At 36.2% G+C, this 23,093-nt stretch overlaps 1 protein-coding gene across 4 annotated transcripts in view; it reads left to right on the plus strand.

Annotated features, from left to right (window-relative positions):
- The window catches only part of SCAF8 (SR-related CTD associated factor 8), a 192,389-nt gene that overhangs the window by 5,958 nt on the left and 163,338 nt on the right, over window positions 1-23,093 (plus strand). For all 4 annotated transcript variants that reach the window (XR_015731429.1, XM_034428591.3, XM_087882856.1 and 1 more), the window contains exons 2-7: window positions 8,007-8,090; window positions 9,128-9,172; window positions 10,977-11,138; window positions 12,629-12,785; window positions 18,981-19,111; window positions 20,881-21,057. Coding sequence is in view for 3 of the 4 variants with exons in the window: in XM_034428591.3 (XP_034284482.2) it covers window positions 8,007-8,090; window positions 9,128-9,172; window positions 10,977-11,138; window positions 12,629-12,785; window positions 18,981-19,111; window positions 20,881-21,057 (756 nt within the window). In the remaining variant the exon portion in view is untranslated. The remainder of the gene's footprint in view (window positions 1-8,006; window positions 8,091-9,127; window positions 9,173-10,976; window positions 11,139-12,628; window positions 12,786-18,980; window positions 19,112-20,880; window positions 21,058-23,093) is intronic.

Consider the following 23,093-nt stretch of genomic DNA (forward strand, 5'->3'; position numbering starts at 1 on the left):
AAAAAATTATAAATAAATTCATAAAATAATTAGATGGAACATATAGCAGTAACTGTATTATATCTCTGGCATTTCTATTCGTTTTACAAATAGTAAAAATAGTTAAAAGGTAGTTTGGAAGTAAGTAAATTGGCAGTGTGGTGACTCAGTGTTTAAGATACTGGACTTGTCAACTGGAAAGCTGGCAGCCCAGATTTGAGACCCGAGTGCCACACGATGGGATGACCTCCCGTCCTCGCCCCTCTTCTGCCCACCTAGCAATTCGAAAGCATGCAAATGCGAGTAGATAGATAGATACCATTTTGCTGGGAAGATAACAGTGCTCTGTGATGTCATGCTGGCCACATGACGTGGAAATGTCTTCAGACAGCGCTGGCTCAATCGCCTTGAAATAGATATGAGCATTGCTCCCTATACTTGCTAATCACCAGCAGAGTAAAATCCACAGGGACTGCTTTACCTTTACCTTATTGATTGATGGAGATGCTTTGGTTACCTGTTTTTTAAAAAGTTTTTTCAAATTTATTGTAAGATAAAATACAAGTAGAAATAAAAATTAAGAAAGAGAAAGAAAAGAGAAGTGCAGAAATAAAAGTAAAGGTAAAAAATTATACAATCCCAAACTTTTGCTTTACAGTTCTAAAAGTTTTAAGCAATTTCTATAACAACAAAGTCATTCTAGTCATCCAATCAAAATTTCATTTTTTTCAGTTTTGAGTATAAAAATCAGATGTAATTTCAAAATCAAAACAAAACTAGATAAATTCTTCTCTGTAATTAGAATAGCCAATTTTGCTATCTGCCAACTCTGCCAATCTCTGCCTGCCATCAATTCTTCCATTGTGGGAATTAATGTGTCTTTCTACTTTTGTGCATGTAAGAGTCTCACTGCAGTCAACATCTATAACAACAAAGTTCTGGATTTTCTTTCAAGTTCCTTATCCATCAAACCTAAAAAAAAAGCCTTCTGGTTTCAGTTTTACATATTTTTAAAAAATCATCTGAATTAAGAAAAAAAATCTGGTCTCAATATTTCTTTGCTTCATAAGTCCACCAGAGATGACAAAAAAGTACCATATTTACAGTTGCATTTCTAGTTTGAAACTCCTTTATACATCTCTGACAATTTTTCAGGCGTTAAATACCAACAATACATCATCTTACAAAAATTTTCTTTCAAATTATATTTCAGTGTAATCTTCATCCACATATATTCCATTGATCAGTCATTATATTATAATCAAATCATACAATCTTTAACATACTCATTTTCCTAATTCAGTTTTAACAACATTTTATAAACCTTAGAAATAACATGATCATCATTAGCACACTGCATTTCAAATTCACTTTTTGCTAATTCAAAACCATGCTTTTCTTACCTAAATTAAACCATTCTTTTTGTGATATATATGTGAATCAATGGCAAACACACCCTTCTGTCTTCAATTCTTTCCTCAAAATTAGCTTTATCTTGAATAAAACAAAACCACTTTAAAACCTGATGTTTTCATCAAAAATTCCTTATCCAGTATCGTCATATTATTAACCAACATTTTGGTTTTATTGTTTCTTTATGTCGAAGCTGCCTGGAGTACCAAAGTCATTCAGTTTCTTCATTAAATATTCCATTCCACTATTTGCTTCTTGTAGAATCAAAACTAATCAGCAAAATTCTCTATTTATACATCTCTTTTTTTATCTTCAAAATTTATATTTTCTTGTCCTGTCTAATCTCTCTAATCAGAACTTCTAGAACCAAAATGAAAAGTATAGGAGTTAAAGGACATCCTTACCTTGTAGCCTTTTCAATCTGACATGGCAAATTCCAACAGACTCAAATATTTTATTTCAGATAAAATTGCTAAGCTAGCAGATATCAATGTTAACTGCAGAGGAAATAGAAACTAAATTGAATTTGGTTACTTGACTACCGTATTTTTCCGAGTATAAGACACCTTCCCCCCCCCCCCCAAAAAAAGGGTGAAAATCTGGGTGTGTCTTATACTCCAAATGTAGCAATGCCCAGCCTCTCAAACAGGTTTCAGAGGCTGAAAAAAGCCTCTGGAAAAGGAGCTTCAGAAAAAAAGCCCCTGAAACAGCTTTTTTTTTTCCCTGAAGTTCTCTTTCAGAGGCTTTCAGAGGCAGGAAAAAAAGTTTTTCCTGAAATGGACTTTCAGAAGTTTCAGAGGCAGAAAAAAAAGCAAGGCACAGAGCTCACAACCAACGAACCTGTTGTTAAAATTCACCTCTGGGAACAGCTGATTGGGGGTATTCCAGAAGGCCAATCCACCCTCCAATCAGCTTTTTTCTTATTTTCCTCCCCAAAAACTAAGGTGTGTTTAGTTATTTTCCTCCCTAAAAATATGGTACTTCTGTCCACCTGTTGACAGGTGGAAGTAATTTCCCACTGCTCATCTTCAATTTACTACAGTAATAATAATAATAGTCAGAATATTTTCTTGAACTTCACTAACATAGTGATAGGATTTTTTGTTTAATTTGTTTTGTTCTCTAATAATAGTTCAGTTGTGAAACAACGTAATTGTTTCAGATTATCGTGTTTTGACCATTCATACACATGTTTATTATTTCGTGCTTTTATTTACTAATGCATTTAGAAAGTGTTGCCATCTATTTTATTATAAATTAATATCATAGTGGTATAAATTCATACTAATTTTATTGAATCTGATTGATCAATTCTTTCTTTTTGTTCCTGTTCATTGATAACAATAAGTCAAGGGTCCTGATTCCTTTAATGGCAATTTGAACAAATAGCATGCTGATGTGCTCAGATTGTTATATTTGTGTACAACATACATAAAGAACATAGTGTGAAATCCAATTCCAGAATTACGCTTTGTTATACCAAGCAAGTTAACATTTGTAAATCAACTTTAAGTTAGAGTTTCTGGTTGATGTATAAATCCTAGCCTCTTCGGATACATAAAAGATAATCCCAAATTTGATATCATGTTAAGTCTGCTTAGTTGCTTATTTGCTTGTATATGTGGAGCAATAAATCTGTAATTCAGGTTGCATGTGCAGACACAACTTGTTTACATTTTTCAGTAAAGTAGAAAACAATTTTGTATATAATTTTATATACAATTGTAGCCTTTGTTTTTTATCATTACTTGCTGTTTTAAATATTCTCCAATTTTTATGTATACTATTGTGACAAAATCTGAATTCCAGTCTGTTGGAAGTCTGCTGCTTGTAAAGAATTTAGAAAAGACACAGAACATGCAAAGAATAACAGCACATTATGATTTGATAATATGTTTTCAGGTGTTCATTGCTATTAATTGGCAATTTACATAATTACATAAATTGATAGATCAAGACTATATGAATATCCCATACAGGAATCAAGTAACTTGCTTTCTCCCACCATATCAAGTATATTTTAGATATTTACAAAGTAAAATATTTCTGTAATTCAAAAAACATAATGCAGGCAGGCTTATAGTTTCATAGAATAGATCTATATCAGATGAAATATAATGCAGAAAGAGCCATAAGGTGAACTATTAATGTTCCAATCACTTTTGGAACAGAATGTGAGATTAAATGGATGTTTAATCTAAATGAAGACAATTCCTTTTAAAATGTAATCTGTAGTTTCATATCTCTTCCTTTATCTAAACTATCTAGCCTTTTCTCTCGATTCATACATATTCTTAAAATAAAATTATCCTTTAAAATAAAATGTAGAGAACAATTTCTCCTTTGAAACTATAACTTTGAATTCATACATTTTGTTAAGGGGAATTACTTTTGCAGCTTGATTTTTTAAAATATGTTTAATTTAAAATGTTTTAATATTCTTTTAGGTATATTAATGTGAATATAATATTTTTCATCTGTCAGTACATTGATCTGGGAAACCATGACTCATATTTTTTCCGCTTTGAGAGGAGGATAAGATATTGTGTAATAATGATGCAAAATCTACAAACCATAACTTTAAAATTGGATTGGTCAAATCTGCAGTACAAAAAAAAAATCAGATTTTTTTTAAGCAACATCTTTGGTTCAAATATTTTGCTACTGCTTTCTGTAGATTTCAATATTAATGATAGTGGAGATTTTTTTAATGAATTAGTGTTTTTTTATTCATTGTATATTGGAAAGATAGGCTACAGAGGTAAAAGAAAAATCCTTTTATATATTTATTTTTTTTTAAAAAATAGTTTTGAAGCAAATATAACAAATTTTGCTATAAAAGTAAAAATTATAAGCACCTTCATCTCCTACAGTCATGCTAGTTTCAAATTGAACTGAAACCAACACAATGTCATTGTTCAGCCATTCATTTTAGAACAAAAATGAAAATAGAATAGCTAGGAAATTTTTAAAAAGTGAGTAGACAGCATGTAGATAAATGTTATTGAAGAAAAATTAAGAATAAATGACCACTAAAGATAATTTATTAATTATTTTGAGACGTTTAATTTTGTTTCAAATTGGTTGTAATGAACCATTTACAATAAAATATATACAATCCAGGAGAATGAAACCTACATATTTCTTTTCCTATACAGCATTACAAAAGTCTTTTAACATAAGATGTAATGGTTACTGTTACCCTGAATCTTTATAAACGAAAGACAGCAGCTATATGAAGCTAAAATGGAATTTGTAGTAAGACCCACTAGATTGAGAGGTCTAGTTTTTATTTATTGGTTGAACAGCAAAATACCATAAAAATGCAAGTATTTGAAAACTTACTGTTTCTCAGAGTATTAAATAATTTCTGATTAAGCAGAGTTTTGGAACAGATTTTGTCTCCAGGCCAGTGTTTACCTACTTTTCCACAACGGGTTTCTCCTTGGTTTGGCCTTTTTATTTAGTTTATCTAAGAATATGCATCTGCCATTGTTTTTCAAAAATGAATTTGCTGCAGATCTGTTTTTCTGACTTCTGGAAACCCTAAAAGAACTGTTTATTAAGCCTTCCAAATATAGGCTCATTTTATAGATGTATAGTACAGTTTGTAGTACTAAAATGTCATTAGTTTTTCACTAAGAAGGGGAGATGAAGTCATGAAGACACTATATTTTGGGTAAACCAGAAGAATCAATACTCGCTAGGCTAGTTAGCATTCGTTTGAACCTTTGAGGGGTATAGGCGACATGTAGCAGGATCAGATTCCTTTGGCCTCACTCTTACCTCAGAGTGGAAGGATGAGAGTGGATGAAGTTTATTGAGAACTTCATTGTAAACTTCCCAAAAGGTTCAATAACGAAAGCTTTTTGAGGCTTTGATACTTGCCGTTACTTTCCTTGATAGAGTAAGTTTTATGTCATACATTAACAGTGGTTCTCTATGCTATGTTTTATGAAAAAGATGGATGATGTTGAAGGTGGAGTTTAACTGACTTAGAATTAGATTGTTAAACTTCAAAACTTTTCTGTATCATGTGGCAGTCACATAGGAAACGCCCCTTCTCAGGGAAGTTTATCTGGAGTTAGAGTAGTTTGTGGTAACTTCTTTGTCAAGGTACTTAATTCCTCTGCAGAGGAAAATCAAGCAAATAACAGGGTTCACAGTTATCCATTCCTACAGGGGCGAGTGTAGCAAAGACATGTTATTTTGCTCCCTTAGTACATGTCCAGTATTTGTCCAGTGCAGTTTTTGTTGTTATCTACTCTGGAAAACAGAAAGAAAACTTTCAACTCTCAAGTGCTTTCTGCAACAAATGTGCATAAAATGTTGAAACTTGTTGTTCTACATAATTTTGTTTCAGATTTAATTAAAATATCTAATATAATCTAGGACAGATGTATAGAATCTACTTCATTTTTCACAAGCTTGAGGGTGTAATTGTGATGCTTGTAGAGGTTTACACTACAATTTGCCTTCTAGACCCCTGCCCATTACACTTCATTTGAAGTCAGTTGGCAGGAGCAAGGGAAGATGACTTTTATATGGAAGGAAAACTCTCACTAGATCCACAAGTTTATAATTACCACTAATTATTAATTTTAATATTCCTCTTTTGGGCAGGTTGATTGAACTTATAGTTGTGATTCAACTACTGTATAAACATTTTTCAAGATTAATTTTAATATTTGCTTTATTATTTTATAAATTTCTATTGTAATCTCTTTGCTTTGGTATTTGCATAAATCAGAAATAGTTTTTTCAATATTTTTAATACATGAAAAGTATTTAGTAGAAAGTGGGAAATAGCACTTAGATTTAGATACAGTTAGCATCTGTATATGTTAACTTAGTGCCCCATAGTACTACTGTATGTAAAGGGAACAGGGAGTAAGATAAAGGTAGTCAATCATTTTAATAAGCAGATCTGCTTGAGGCTTGGAAATAGCTGAGATTTTATTTTCCATATATATGCAAGGACTCGTTCAAAAGCCCTGAAATCTTGTGCGATTGCTTAATTATTGTTTCATTGGTGGCATTTAGGGATGTTGGGTACTATGGTGGACAGAGGCATTACATTGCTCATTTATGGACTAGGAAAATTGGATAACATTGAACAGTGTAACAATATATTAACCTGTGTTAGTGTGCTCAGGAGTTGTGTCTAGAATATTTTCTGTATTTAAGAATAGTGCACATGGTCTTCCTTTATGTAAACTTCATTGAACACAGGAAAACTTGGTCTAGCTATTTAACATCTTAAATATGTGGACTTGTGAGTTCCTGATTATGCTATGCTCTGAATTTTCCTATTCCACCCCCCAGGTGAAGTGGAATTATTCCATTCAGAAATATATAATGGCAAATAAAACACTTGATCAGATAGAACATTTTCATGGGGGAATACTCAAATCCAGGTATTGTAGATCTCTGATAGAAAGGGCATAAGAGTGAAAATCTCAAGAAACAATCTGGCAGCCAAATATTGATTTCAGTGAAAGAATGAAATTACCTCCTTGCTATACATCAGTAAATCATCTTCATCTGTTAAGCTTCAGGTAGAACATCTAGTTATGATCAGCTTCTGATCATGATAATAATTGATAACTCTCCAGTGTGGACAGTATCATAATCATCTTTATGGTGGCTGACCACTCATCACTTCTGATTTTTCTTTTCTTTAAAATACATGGTTAACTTCTTCCTGATGTATGACTGTCATGCTAGATTGTGCTGTAAGTAAATCAGTGATGAATTGTACATTCAGATAATGGGTATAATACTTCATCTGAATTTGTACCTTGCTCACACCAGGCCTTACCATAACACTTTTTAGTAGTGTTATGCAAATATATTTAATATTTATTAATTTATTAAATTTATATGTTGCCCAACTTTGGGCAGTTTTCAAAACGGGGGAGGGGGGACAACATAAAACAAAAGCAAAAATGGCAGAGATAACTAACCCAGATGGGGGAAAAGAAGAAAAGAGGGCTGCAATAATTGTTAACACTTTGTAATGCATCTAGATCAGGGGTGTCAAACTGGCGGCCCGGGGCTAGATGAGTCACGCGCAGGCAACGCCCACCCCAGCTCTGTCAATGGGAAAAACATGTGATGGCAACGTGATACAGTGAGTTTGACGCCTGTGATCTAGATGAACAGTGATTTCAGACTTTATTGCAATCTAGTCCTTAATGTGGTAAAAATGAAAAGGATTCACTGTGTCACATTTGACTTTAAGTTTGAATTCAACAAAAAAATTGCCAGCCTTGCTTCTACAAAAAACAGTGTCTTTTAAGGGACAGAGTTAAGGTAAGGGGAAAACTCCTGCTTTTTTCAGTTCTAGACTTGACTAACAGATTCTATAGTTCTACTCCAGAAACTGGAGAATGCTACTATTTTTGTACTGGGAATCCATACTGTTCTCTCAATTAATGCAAAATCATCCTGGGTTTCATGAAAGTGCCATATCAATAATGGACATGATTAATTGCAATAAATTAAAGCTCAATTTTGATCTGATGAAAATATTACTAGTGGATCTAACGTTCTTACATAATTTTAATAGTTTTTTTCCATTTATATTCACAGTAATTTCTCTTTTCTTTCAGCTTTACTCACTGAATGATTACAAGCCTCCTATTTCAAAGGCTAAAATGACCCAGATTACTAAGGCAGCAATCAAGGCCATAAAGGTAAGAAAATGATTATATAGCTTACAAATGTTTCTAAGCTTTAAATGGTCCAGATAGTTAGTGCAGAGCAATGCCCAGGTATCCTTATCCTTATCTCAATTTCCATTTAATTTATTTTTTTTTACTGTCGGTTAAAATAGTTATATGTTTTCATATTGTTTGTGGCATTTTCTTAATTCTGCATAAAAGAAATTTGTCTGGAAATATGTTAAATATTAACAATTGCATGTGTCCCTATAGCTCTAATACTTTGGGGCTTTTAATTCACAGCACACATACTGATACACATACATACCAGGGGTGGGTTCTACTTACCTTTACTACCGGTTTGTAGTGGGGCCGCGCGCGCGTGCGCTCTTCTGCGCAAGCACAGAAGCATTTTGATGACATCGGGGTTGGTGGGCGGAGCCTCCCGCTGTTCGAACCGGGGGCAACCCACCACTGATACATACATACATATACAAATACATACATGTACATACACACAAACACACACTAAATGGAAAGGTTTTGTTTACATTAAATAAATAATGTAGTCAATAGATAAAAAAAGGTCGTTAATGGGAACAAAAGCCAAAAATAATGGATCCTAAATACCCATTCAATGAGGGATTTCCATTAGACACTGTAAAATGTTTTTCCTTCCTGCAGTGTCCTCCTTTCCCCTTAAAAATAATGTTAGTATTTGGTCATGCATTTTTCAAAAAGAAGCAGCAATTCCTTTTTTACTGTATTCTTAAACTCTATTTTCTATTAAAGGAATATTTTTTTTAAAAAAACAAAGAAATAGAGAGTAGGAAATCTTCCAAATGTGGGTCTTGAGAGTATCATTCACTAAATTAAATAACACACATTAACCAGAAAATTGCTAAAACAAGAAAGAAGATGGTACATAGTGGAAGCTATATAGATGTTGTAAACTGCCCGGAATATAACAAATGTGTGAGTTGGATGGCTATATAAATTTGTTTAATAAATAAATAAACAAATCAAGAAATAATAAACCTATTGAACAAATTATATATTTTTATTTTTAGTTCTACAAACATGTTGTACAGAGTGTTGAGAAATTCATTCAAAAGGTAAGTCACCAAACAAAACATTATAGTTTTAGTAATTTAAATATTCGTGAATCTAGATGTTTACATACAGATGAACGTATTAAAGGCATTAATGTTACTAGATATATTACCACAATTTACAATCTGATGAGGTACAGTATGTTATTTTTCCTCTGTGGAGCAGTTGTAAGGGCAAGCATGAAATGAGAGATAGTTCTTATTTGGAAGTCAGAATAGCCTGTTGGAATATGAAGAGTCCTTTATGTGATTCAGTTCACTTATTGTTTCCTTTACATGGATTACTTGAAACCAGTGGGTCCCTTGGGTCACAAAAACTCCATGACTGCTTGCTTATCATAAAGGATTTATCTATTATATGGATATTATTTGAATTCAGTTTAATAAAAGCTCAACTTCCTTTGGAATTTACCCATACATTTTCAGAGTAACAGAACAGGGCCACAGATTTGCCTCAGATCTTAGCCTCTGCACTAAATAACAGCTCTACTAGAGGTTCAGAACAGATATTTGAACATCTTGCCATCTAGATGGAACACCCATCTATCTACTTGAACAGTAAATAAATCGTGTTCCATAGAATGGCAACATTTAGAGGAATCAGAATCAGTAAACCTCAGCCTGGCATTGGTTTGACATTTACTGTCCGTATGAGAGTGAATTGCCTAGCTGTCTTACTGCATTTTTTGTAAGAGCACAGGTAGTAATGTCCATGCGTGGAGACAATAATCTTGTTGTTTGTCCTATCCAACCCAATGTCATTCTATGTGAGCAGATTGCTCATAAATTGTGAGCAACGCAGTTAATACTAACAAACTATACATGATGGTGTAATTTTTTATATTGGCCCTACTCATCAATACTTATTGCACAATTTCAATTACCCCTATCACACAAGGGTATGATCTCAGTTCCAGAAGAACTTTTATGAATTGACCTTATATGCAATCAATATCAATCGGTTTCTAATTTGTCTTTTTGTTTTCATATAATCATACCTTCATAGATGAAAAAGTGTCTGAGTTACTTTTAAGGCTACTTCTGCCAAGTATTGACATAGGTATTCTTCAATAACAATACTAGATAATTCTCTTGGAGGGTAAATTTTGGTGTGCACTGAGCCAAAAGCTCAGCGTGTCCAAGCTAAAGTATCAACTGCAGGGGACTTACATCAAGTCTGTAGAGTGCAGGTAGCATATCATGGGTCTTATGCAAGTTTGAAATTCTCCCATAAAATAGATCTCTGTGTGTGACAGTGAACAGTGAACATTAGCATGTTTAGTACCACTCCTTTCTGCTGTGGACTCTGACTTTCACTCAGTGCTTGGGCTTTTAACCAGTAAGAATGAGTTGATAAGGGGAGCACTTAGCATCACAATGTTTTTCGTTTCTTCCAGAGGAAAAGCCTCCCCACTGATACTGAGTTTTGTCTTAATTTTACCCCCCTCCCCATAATACCAGCTGGTGCCATAACTGCTGCATAGAGTACATATTAGAAGAGTCATGCCTCTGAGAAATTGCTATGTTCCCTACGACTACCTGTGTTATTATTTAAATAGTTTAAAAACTTAGAATATTCCAACTGTTAACATCAAAATGAAGGTACATTTCCCTAAAATTATCTAGTTTTTATTACCTTTATATAAATGAACTTTGAAATTTTCCAACAAATGATTATACCATACTATATTCATGACTCATTGTAATATAAAACAATACGATACAGGGAAAAAAAGCATTAATAGTTTCTATAGCTTAGCTAATAAATCTTATAGGAAATTTGTATTCTTATTGTATATCTATGTAGTGTAAACCAGAATACAAGGTGCCTGGATTATATGTCATTGACTCGATTGTACGGCAGTCTCGGCATCAGTTTGGACAAGAAAAGGATGTGTTTGCTCCTCGGTTTAGCAATAACATCATTAGCACTTTCCAGAATTTATATCGTTGCCCTGGGGATGATAAGGTATGGATTCATCTACATTTCTCTCTTTCCCCAATAAACTATTCCAGTTTACATTAAAAATATAATTTTACAATTTTTAATGTATTTTTTTACTTGACAATGTTCCGAATAATAGATAATACTATTTTTGAACAGGGGAGAAAGTACTGTGCATGTCTTCTCTGTAGTTCCTCTTGGGGTAAAAATTGTTATGCAGAGTACTGAAAAAGAGTAAGAAATAATAAACCAAAAGGAAAAAAAGAGATGAGATTAAAAAGAAAAAGAAAAGAGATGTAGCTAAACCATTCACTATATTTGTCTATATCTTTCTGCCCTGCTGTATTTTATCATGTTTTATATATTGCCTTTTTTAAAATTTCTCATTTCTTTCTTAAGAACACATCAATTTATTATAGTCACAATTTTCTTCACCTTTCTTTTGGTACATAACATCATCCAACATGTATTAATTTTGTAGTTTCAATCTCATTAAATCTTTCATTACAACCAAACCATCTCAATGTATTTTCATAATGGTCACTGCCTTTTGTATTCAGTCCATATTAATTCACTACTCATTGAATGATAATCTTTTATTGTTATACCACACATATCCTTCATAAGGAACTCAGACCCATTACATTCAGCTTTTATGTTTTCCTTGACCTACCCAATTCTCAATCCAATATAATAAAGTACTTTTGGCATAAACACATTCTTATTTCTTTTGGAAAGAATAGTTTTTTGTAGTAGTTCGCATACCACTCCAGAGGTGGTATTCAGCTGGTTCTAACCGGTTCTGAAGAACCAGTAGCAGAAATTTTGAGTAGTTCAGAGAACCGGCAAATACCACCTCTGACTGGCTCTGCCCCCATCTATTCGCTGCCTCCCGAGTCCTAGCTGATCGAGTCCCAGCTGATCGTCTGGGTCTTCTTTGGTTGCCCTTCACATAGAGCTGGAAAGCAGGTTCGTGGGGTGGGGAGGGAATGGAGATTTTACAGTATACTTCCCCTGCCACGCCCACCAAGCCTTACCACTCCCACCAAACCACGCCCACAGAACCGGTAGTAAAAAATTTTGAATCCCACTACTGTATCACTCCCTATCTTTCTACCATCATCTGTACATTTTAAACGTTTTCCATTTTCACTCTGCAAGGGACATACATTGATTATGATGTCTGAATGTAATCAACTGATTATGGTTTATCTCCAGATCATGGTTTGATGAGTATGTCAAATCATAGTTTAGATCTTAGCAGTAATGTTGACTGAAATATAGAGGTTTTGGACTTGTTTGCTAACTCTATGACAAATAATTTTGAAGTTTCATGATTTCCAATCCTAATATAAAAAGGATACTGAAATCCACAACACATTCCTGATCCTTGTAACCATCATAAGGAATATTGAATGTAGCCTCAGTAGTTTTATTTTAAAAGCTGTTTAACTTGGAATAGGAATTTGTATGATGTAAAGTCTAAAATTAAATATTATCTCTTTCCTTCCTAGAGTAAAATTGTTAGAGTGCTCAATTTGTGGCAGAAGAATAATGTGTTCAAAAGTGAAATTATCCAGCCTCTACTGGATATGGCAGCAGGAATTCCTCCTCCGGTTGTGACTCCAGTTTTACCAGGGACAACTGCTACTTTGAGTAATAATACACCAGGTAACAAGAACCCAATAATATCCTTTTGTTTATATCCATGACAAATATTGATGTTTAACACCTTTCCCTTTGTTACATCTTTAAAATTTAAATTTGCAAGAATAATAGATTTTTGTTGCATTACTTTTTTGCAGTTACATTCCTTCCTGATATGTATATATTTTTCCTTGAATAGTATTTTTTTCTGATATGTATACAGAAATATATATTCAGGTTTCTTAGGTTTTTTATTTTGTTTCTTTGGATAGGGACTTACTTTATTTTTTATATTTTTATAGCTGTTTTGTATTTTATTACTAGTCTTTTGAAAGGTGCACCATAACTAAGAGGGGAATTATAAGGGGGAAATGAAAAAAATATTTTTTTCTATAAGGATTTGAATGAAATAAATACTTAAATTGGTTAATATTTGCTTGTGAAATTTCTATTGGTAGAAAAATAGATTATATTGAATTATAATCAGAGTCCAGAATTAAGGCATACACAAACATGTCTAATGAAGATGGTTAAGTTCAACATAATATTTAAGTTAAAAATGCCATTGTTAAGAACTTTATTTTTCCAGGAAAATACCGTACTTTTCGGAGTATAAGACGCACTTCCCCCCCTCCCAAAAGAGGGTGAAAATTTTGGTATGTCTTATACACCAAATGTAGCCCCGCCCATCCACGGGCCCCCACCTTTCAGCTGTTTTTGGATGCGGCAATCAACAGCGATGTGCTGTGGTGATCCCCACAGCCTGGAATGGATCTAAAATGGAATGTTTGGAGGCCAAAAACATGAGGCACTGAGGCCAAAAACATGAGGCATGGAGGCAGTGATGGTCTGTGGCAAGCCCTGCAGCCTGGAACAGATTGGGGGTATTCTGGGAGGCCGATCCACCCGCCAATCAGCTGCTCGTGCTGAATCAGGGTGCGATAATGTGCTGAAGCTGACCAGGCTGTTTGCTATTTGCTGCAAGGACGCTAGCCAGATGAATACCGATGGATGCTGGTAGGCAGAGGCAGAATTTTTCCTCCCCTTGTTTTCCTCCCCAAAAACTAATGTGCGTCTTATACTCTGGAGCGTCTTATACTCCGAAAAATACTGTAGTATATTTGCACATTAGCCATTAGGGGTCAGCATATTCTACAACATTAAGTACACAAATCTAAAAGACAGGCTTATGCTCTCTCAATAATACTATAGCTTTTGATATATAAAATCATATTTTATACAATATGATGGTAATATGAATAGTATTACCATTGATACCAAAACCATATTTTGGAGCCAGAGCACATGCTATCATGCAATATGTTGAGACTCACCAGATTGAAGAAGGATTTAGTAATGATTGGGTTGCACTCATAAGAAACCACTTAATGTTCATTGAGCCGTGGTGGTGTAGTAGTTAGAATGCAGTATTGCAAGCTAACTCACTGCTCAATCCTAAGAGTTTGATTCTGACCAGCTCAAGCTTGTCTCAGCCTTCCATACTTCCAAGGTGACCCCAGATTGTTAGGGGCAATATGCAGACTCTGTAAACCAGGGGTGTCAAACTCTGGCCTGGTTACAGGCCAGAGCCAGTTACAGCTCATGGAGCACTTAGATCTGGCCCGCGGGGCCACCCTGGAAACAGTGAAGGACCGGCTCATAGTGCCTCTGCCAGAAAAAAACGGAGCTTGCAAGCACTGTGTGTGGCCCTCCAGGGCTCTGTTTTTGCTGGCAGAGGGTTGCAGGAGGCTGTCACAATCGGAAATGGAGCTTGGGAGCCCATTCTTGCTGGCAAAGCACTCGAGTCACCAAAGGCACCTCCGACACAAGTGACGTCTAACTGGCCACACCCACTCTGGCTACACACCCCCAGGCCCCCCAAGGTCAAACACAACCCTGATCCAGCCCTCAATGAAATTGAGTTTAACACCCCTGCTGTAAACTGCTTAGAGAGATATATAAAGCACTGTGAAGTGGTATATAAGTCTAAGTGCTATTGCTATTACTATTTCTTCAGAATAGGTCAAGGGTACTGCTTTCAGACCCACTTTTCCTTTATGTTAGTCAACATTGAATACCAAGTCTTGATTACCCTCCTCAGACTCATTAAACAAATTCCCACCGACTTCGTTATATGGAACTTAGCCTTGGTTTGCAAGATTAGGGGCTCTCAGTTAGATAATCTGTACATATTCCATAAAAACAAAATGTTTCTAGGTCAGATATGAATTTTGAGCTCTGAGTTATTCAAAATTCCAACAAGCACAAGAAAATACCCTTGCCAACTGATAACACATGGCTCAAACAAGATGTACACAGGGCTCTGAAGGTCTACTTCAAACTCAAACTGGAGAGATAGTTTGTTTCCTATAAATAGAGAATCAGAGAAAATAACTTTCAGTTCCAGAATTGACAGATGACTTGGAGAATGCCTTGTCCTTTTGCTCACAGCAAACACATGGGATCATGCTTCACAGCATTCTATGTAAAAAGTGATTATGTTGGCAATCTTTAATATCAGGACTACCATTAATAGATATTTGTAAGGTGAATCTGGGATAAAGATACCTTAAAAATATTATGAAACGGATAAAATTGCCTTTCAGAGGTGGGCTTTGATCTCCTTTGGGTCATGTGGAGTGCTGAGCCACCCTGAGAATACTACTATTGTCAGCATTCCAGAAAGCCCCAACTCCAATTAAAAACTCTGAGGCAAGCATTTCTCAAAGTTCCATTTATTAGAGTAGGTATACTGGCATATCTGGGAAAACCCGAATCTGAGAGTTCCAGGTTTTCCCTCAGTAAATCAAAATCCCAAATCCAGCCCCTGCACCCTGTCACATGGCCCAATCATCATCCGTCCCAACCTGAGCCATCACTGCAACCACTCCTCCTCCAGATACAGAAACACCATGACCTTGACCAAAGGGAAGAATGCTATTATGTCTAACTACAATCACTCCTGAATCCCCCCTCCTACTTTCCCAAGCGCAAGAAGTTGGCAGCGTGGAAGCTTCTGGTGTTAATATGGCTTCCAAAGCTGATAACTATATTATATTGCTTTTCTGTTCACGGTTATCTCCTGCAATCAAGAAAAGTAGGTGGACTTACTGTGATGTACTGTCTGCTCACCAAAAGATAGACTTGATAAACTCACTATATTTAGGAAGGGAAGTAGCTTGAACAAGCATCCTAGTCACCCAAGAGTTGAGATGCAAAGTACTTTACTCCACTAAATATTATACATTGTTTTTCTGTTCCCATGTATGTTGTTAATGGGGAGTTTGTGGATTACAGTAGTATTCATATTAATGCATTGAATACATGATTTTTTAAAACAAGTTTTATTAATTTTTTCTTTTACATACATATTTTATGAACAGAGTGTCGGCTGGGTCACAACTTACACATCTTATAACATAGTTATATATTGATTTTTATAGTCTTCCAATTTTCCTTTTTGTTTTTTCCAAATACAATTTACATATTTCAGTTTCAGCCATAATATTCTTGTCCCCTACTTCTTTTTGTTATCTTAATCTCTTCTTAATACATAATATATAAACAATATCACAATCCGCCCTTCAATTCCTAGTTTCTTAGCATAACATCAATTAATTACCTTATCACATTTTTTGGCTATAAACAATGTGTTTCATCATATTCAATTCTTACATTGAAACCCTTTAACTTAATTAACCTTCCACATGTTATCTTAATCTCTTCTTAATACATAATAAGCAATATCACTATCCGCCCTTAATTCCTGATTTCTTACCATAGCATCAATTATTTTATTTCATCATTTACAACATGTTTTTTTCAAAACCCATCACACTTTTTATCATTTCAATTTTATCTCTTGATTCAGTTATTTTCATAATTAAACCAAATTGCCACTTCATTTTTCATCTGCTGTTCTATTTTACAATAAACAATATATATCATCATATTCGCTTCTTACATTCACAATTAATAATACTAATACAGTTCCCTTAAATCTACTAATATATACCTTATTTCTCTTCCTTCTTTCCACTATTCTTCCCCTTTTAACCATTTTCTCTTGGTCTCTCCAAAATTTCACTTCTTAATAATTTTCTCCTTTCATCCCATTCTCTTAACTTTTTCTTTTTCTTTTTTTTATTTTTATATTTATTGTATCTTTTCTCCTGAATCCCTTTTCTAACTTTTGAGTCTATTACTCGCATAATTCTCCCCAAGCGTTTTCCTAATCTTTCTCCATTTCCTTCTCTTCCCTTTGATTGATTCTTTTTTGGGAGATATCCCCCCCCCCGTCCACTCTTTTTTTGCCCCTGTAAATCCCAGTGTAATTATCTAACTTTTTACCTTCAATTCCTTTTCTTTCAGTATTATTTTATTTATTTATTGGTTCAATTTATATGCCGCCCTTCTCCGGAGACTTGGGGCGGCTTACAATGCGTTAAGCAATAGCCTTCATACTTTTGTATATACCTGCTTAGTAGGGCTTTCGCCCCCCCCCTCCCCCCAGTGGTGTTCTTTTTATACAAAGTCAGTTTATTGCCCCCACAATCCGGATCCTCATTTTACCTACCTTGGAAGGATGGAAGGCTGAGTCAACCTTGAGCCTGGTGAGATTTGAACTTGCAGTAATTGCAGGCAGCTAGCAGCTAAGTGCTACTTAACAGCACTTTAGTCCACTGCGCCACCAAGGCTCTTTTCTTTCTTCTCATTTATATTCTTTTTCCTGTTTTGTGTGTTCTAGCAAAATTTCTGACTTTTTGTTGCCCTTTAATAATTCACGCATGTTTTTAAATATCTCAATTAATTCCTCACACATCCAAGACTCCATATTGTCAATTAAAAAAATTGTTAATATTTTAGCTTATATTTAATTAAGATTTTAAAGTCCATATAGTCTCTTTTTTATTTCCAGGTAATATCCAGTTCAAATGTTTGTCCAATCCACTCCAATTTAAAGCTTTGTTATTTTCTACCTCCATTGAAAGTCGAGACCAAGCAATTAAAAAAAAAACCAAATACTCCTTAAAAGTTCTCACAGTTTCTTTTAGTAGTCAAGTTCACTGCTATTATTTTCTTCAATTTTCGGGCCAGTCTTGTAATGCTTTCTTTCAACCAGCAGATTTCTCTTTCCAATCCACAATGTTCTCAGAACAACAAAGTATCAAGCTTACACAAGTATTTTAAATCCACGTAGAAAATACTTTTCCTCGGATTTCTTTTCCTTTTATTATTTTTAGTTTCTCCAAAATCAGTTTTAAGTCCAGTTATAAAATTTCCTTTCTTGGGCTTTAATATTTTAACTTCCTCTTTGTTCATCCTTCAAGTGTCAAAACTGTCAAAAATATTTCAAATCCTCATAAAAAATACTTTCACTCGGGTTTCTTTTTCTTATATTAATTTTAATTTTTCCAAATCCAATTTTAAATCCAGTTATAAAGTTTTCTTTCTTGTGCTTTAGTACTTTAACCTCCTCTTTGTTCTTCTTCCTCCATTAAAATTCCCAAGTGCCAATTAGCCAGTCATTTCCGCTCCGGGACACCTTTATAAAGTTTTTTTTTTTAATTCCCTTTTTTACCTGTGAGTTGGCCAATCACTCACCCGGTACCAGCACTCCTTTCAAACACTGCTCCTGCACAAAAACCTTATTCCGGTTGCTCCAGCTTCAGAGCCATTTTTTAATGGCCGACACCCTCACCGCCGGTTTGAAGAGCTGCCTCCAACCTTTCGAAGAACTTGCCTGTTCCTCTTGGTTGTCCAAGGCGCCTCTCCTTCTTCACCATCCCTACAGGACGGTTCTGGTCCGAAAACAACCCCCCCCCCCCCCCCAACAGCAGTTTGTCTGGCTGGATTTTCATGGAGCTTGTCGGAGCCGGCTATTTTCCAGCCGGTCTCACCACGATGCTTCCAGTTTCTCACATTGAATACATGATAAAGGAGAGCTGAATTGGACTCAGAATAGATGGGAGACATTTACGTACTGTATTTATATCACAACTTATTCAAGAGTTTCAGATACCTACAGAGCACTCCTGTTTTTACCTTAAAAAATCCTGTGAAGTAGGTTGGGCTGAGACAGAATGATTGTTCCAAAGTCACCCAGTTATTTTTTTATGGCTAAGAATGGATTACATGAAATACAAATGTGATTAATCTCTTGCTATTTTCTACTTCTTTCCAACAGTATCTAAATATAAATGCTTATCTTCTTTTCAGGAACTCCAGTAACTCCTGCTACTCCAGCCAATGTAATCCAAAGTTTACCTGATCCATGGGTATCTCAGATAACTAATACAGATACACTTGCTGCTGTAGCACAGATCCTGCAGAGTCCACAAGGCCAACAGGTAATAAATCCATTTTGGCCTGATCTCTACCTAGAAATACATAATTCTGCTTTTCTGCTTCATATAGTTTAAATTGCTGTTGAAAAGTTGAAGACTAATTTTTTTGTTCAGCCCTGGTCAGCAAATATCTATATCAAATAAACCAACTTTATATTCCTTCCCTATAACTAACAACCTTGATTTTTTAATCCCTTCAAATAGTGTTTTAGAACTTGATTTCTTTTCATTTTTTCTACAACCCTTCTCTGAAATTCCTTCAAAACATAACAATTCTTGTAAATCTAGTGTAGAAAAGTTATTTCAGTTATTAGCTTGTTATTTTTATACCTTTTCAAATTATTAACACTTCAGTTGGTTTCATTTGTATATCCAGTTTATCATCTTTTTCCATATTCTTATAGCTTGTAATTTTTAAATCCATATTCAAATCAATTTCAGTCTTGCCGGTAGACCTTGTTCCTTTCTGTAATATTTATACACCATTTATCTATTACAACAAGACATTCTTAAAATTCACTTCTGAGTCCTTGTTCACAAGCATCCTTGAAAATATCAAGTGTTAAAATATTTTGCTCCATTCTGAATTAACAAGACTTTTAAAAGACTAAGTATTTTTTAATTGTAATTTTTAGTCTCTTCTAGCTTCCTCTAGTGTTTAGCTTTCAAACTCCCATTTTTTCCTTGTTTTTTTTTCTAAGGAATCCAAACAACAACAATTTCTCATGATAAATATTCTTATAATTAATTTCAAAATCTTATTTCAAATCCTTCTGGATCCTTAGTCTGTTTTTAACTTTCCAGAATCAGTGCTCTAAATACTTTTGATGTTTATTCCAAAAAGTAATTTTCTTTCTAAATTCTTAAAACTTGTACTTAAAACTAATTTTATTAACGAGAAAACTTACCTGATGAATGCAGTAAAGATTTGACCATTCTGGGAAAAAAATATATACTGTATTTTTCGCTCCATGAGAAGCACTTTCCCCCCCTAAAAGTGGGTGGAAATGGTGCCGGTCCTTTGGTGAATAGCAGCCTTTGGTGTGGCGGCGGGGTCCTTTTACAGTGCTGAACCCCATCTCTTCTATCTTCGTCATTGACCGCCTCTTGTCCAGTGTGGTGGCAATAGACTCCAGGCATGGGTTGACTCTTGTCCTCTAGCTCTTAGACTGAGTTTAAACTGAAGACCCACCTTCTGAGCTCGGTCAGACTTGTTGGAGAAAAGCTCTTGTGGTTTTTCTTCAATTTTTTTTTATGAAGACCAACTATGAGCTTAGATGGAATCGCTTAACTCCCAGCTGCTTGCATAAGTTGACCACTAAAATTTCAGTTCTTATGGTCTATTCACAAGGAGTATTTACGATGAGCTCTACCTATCTACCTACCTATCTTATCTATCATTATCATCTATCTTGCTCTTTTCTTTCTCTGGAGAGATTTGCTAGCCACGGTCCAACATCTGGCCACTGATTTCTGCTGCAAACAATATCCCTGCTCTTTCACCATGTCCTTACCAGACATCTGTGCCAAATCAGATGCAAAATGCTCTCTTTGATTATGACATGCATTTCCATCCTGTTTCTTTTGTAAGTGCATTGAAAATTGTTTATATTTTACAAAATGTTTGAAAATTTAAAATTAGGAATTATGTGCTTGGAATTGAAGTTTTGATTTGGGATATTTTGTCCTATCTTTGAAAGCAGTGCGAGAATGGATGCTTAATTTCAGAATTTATTTATAGCAAAACTATCTTCTTCCAAACTCCATTTCAGCTTCAGCAGTTAATACAGACATTGCAGATGCAACAACAAAAGCCACAACCATCATTGCTTCAAGCACTGGATGCTGGTCTCGTTGTTCAGCTACAGGCTCTCACTGCTCAACTTACAGCTGCCGCCGCTGCCACCAATACACTCAATCCACTAGAACAGAGTGTCTCTTTTAACAAGGTACCGTATTTTTCGGTGTATAAGACACACCGGAGTATAAGACGCACCTTAATTTTGGGAGAAGAAAACAAGGAAAAAAGTATTTTACCTCTGCCTACCAGCATTTAAGGTGGCGCCGCCTTCCTCCTCCTGCTGCAAGTGAGAGGTGCAGGAACTACTTGCTTTCCCCCAGAGACCCCTCGCATGCTTGGGGGGGGAGGGACAGAGCACAGCTTGAGGAACAACCCTCCCTCTTTGGGACGGTCGGGGGGGGCGGAAATCTGCCCAGCAGCTTCGGGGAACAAGGCGGGTGCCACAATTTGCGGCTGGTCACCCCTCTGGCCGCGCTGACTTCACTCCCCAGCAATGTGAGGAGCAGCTGCCTAAGCCCTCTCTGCGCCCAGAAGCCAAGCCGAGCTGAATGGGAGCCCCTAAAGGGAAACGTTCCTCCTTTCCAGCCATCGCTGCCCGGATTCCCCAATGCAATTCTCAAGAGTCGCGCTTCAGGTGGCGGTCAGTTCCCCTGCAATGTGCAGCGGGGAACTGGGGAGCGCTTTGGATTCGGGGAGGAGATTGTAGCACTGCCGCCTGAAAGTGTTTTTCTGCACATTGCAGAGCCGCGCATCCCTGTCCTCCTTCTCAGCAGACTCAACTTCTCTTTCCTCCTGGACAGATCCGCCGCCTGAAACACAGTGCGCTTTTTTTTTTGTCTGTGCACACCCATTTGGAATCGGGAAGGGGATCGCGGGTTCGGGTGACAGACCTGCGATCCCCTTCCCGATTCCAAACGGGTGTGCAGAGACAAAAAAAAGTGCACTGTGTTTCAGGCGGCGGATCTGTCCAGGAGGAAAGAGAAGTTGAGTCTGCTGAGAAGGAGGACGGGCGCGCGGCTCTGCAATGTGCAGAAAAACACTTTCAGGCAGCAGCGCTAAAATCTTCTCCCCGAATCCAAAGCACTTCCCAGTTCCTCGCTGCACATTGCAGGGGAACTGGCCGCCACCTGAAGCGCGACTCTTGAGAATTGCATTGGGGAATCAGGGCAGCGATGGCTGGAAAGGAGGAACGTTTCCCTTTAGGGGCTCCCATTCAGCTCAGCTTGGCTTCTGGGCGCAGAGAGGGCTTAGGCAGCTGCTCCTCACATTGCTGGGGAGTGAAGTCAGCGCGGCCAGAGGGGTGACCAGCCGCAAATCGTGGCACCCGCCTTGTTCCCCGAAGCTGCTGGGCAGATTCCCCCCCCCCGACGAGGTAGGGTTGTTCCTCAGGCTGTGTCCCGACCCAGATCCCTGCCACCTGGAACTGGCCGAAAATGGCCGAAGGGTGGGGGCTGGCGGGTGGGCGGGGCTACATTCGGCATATAAGACGCACCCAGATTTTCACCCCCTTTTTGGGGGTAGAAAGGTGCGTCTTATACACCGAACAGTAGTTATTCATAAGATTTCTAAACAAAATATATTGATTAAAGTTATACTAAGTTCTCCACAGTGTAAAACCTTTTGTTTGACTCATTTCAGAGATTTTCTCTTTACAATGTTAGATGGGAAGTACAGTGGGATTCCATTCACTGAATGAATCTGAGACCCTTATTCATACTCCATTTCCCTTTCTGTGGTAATTTACCTATATACCTAACTAAAATCATCTTGGTTATGAAGGAAAAACATTCATTTCTACTCTCAGATTGAAAACTTGCTGACTAGTAGTGAGTTCTTATGTGCAGCAATTTCCATAAGAAGATTAGAGATGTTCTATGCATGGAGTGGTAACAATATGAAATTTTCTATTTTATTTATTTTTCTTCTTTGTTTATTTTGTACTGTTTTATGTTTTGTTTGTTTTATCTATTTGTTCTTTTAAGTCTTAGCTTAATATGCTGTTAATCAGGGGTCCCTAACCCCTGGGCCATGGCCCACTACCAGGTCATGGCCTATTCAGATTTGGGGCCCATGAATGGCTGGCAGGCACACATGCAGCTTAATTTGTGCAAATGGAGGGCTGGTGGGCATTCACATGCATGCCTGCCCGCTGCTTGTGCAGCTCAGTTTCCCTTTCTCCCACCC

This window comes from Pantherophis guttatus, chromosome 1 (assembly GCF_059756535.1).
Source record: "Pantherophis guttatus breed Tessera chromosome 1, ASM5975653v1, whole genome shotgun sequence".
NCBI classification, from domain to species: Eukaryota; Metazoa; Chordata; class Lepidosauria; order Squamata; family Colubridae; genus Pantherophis; species Pantherophis guttatus.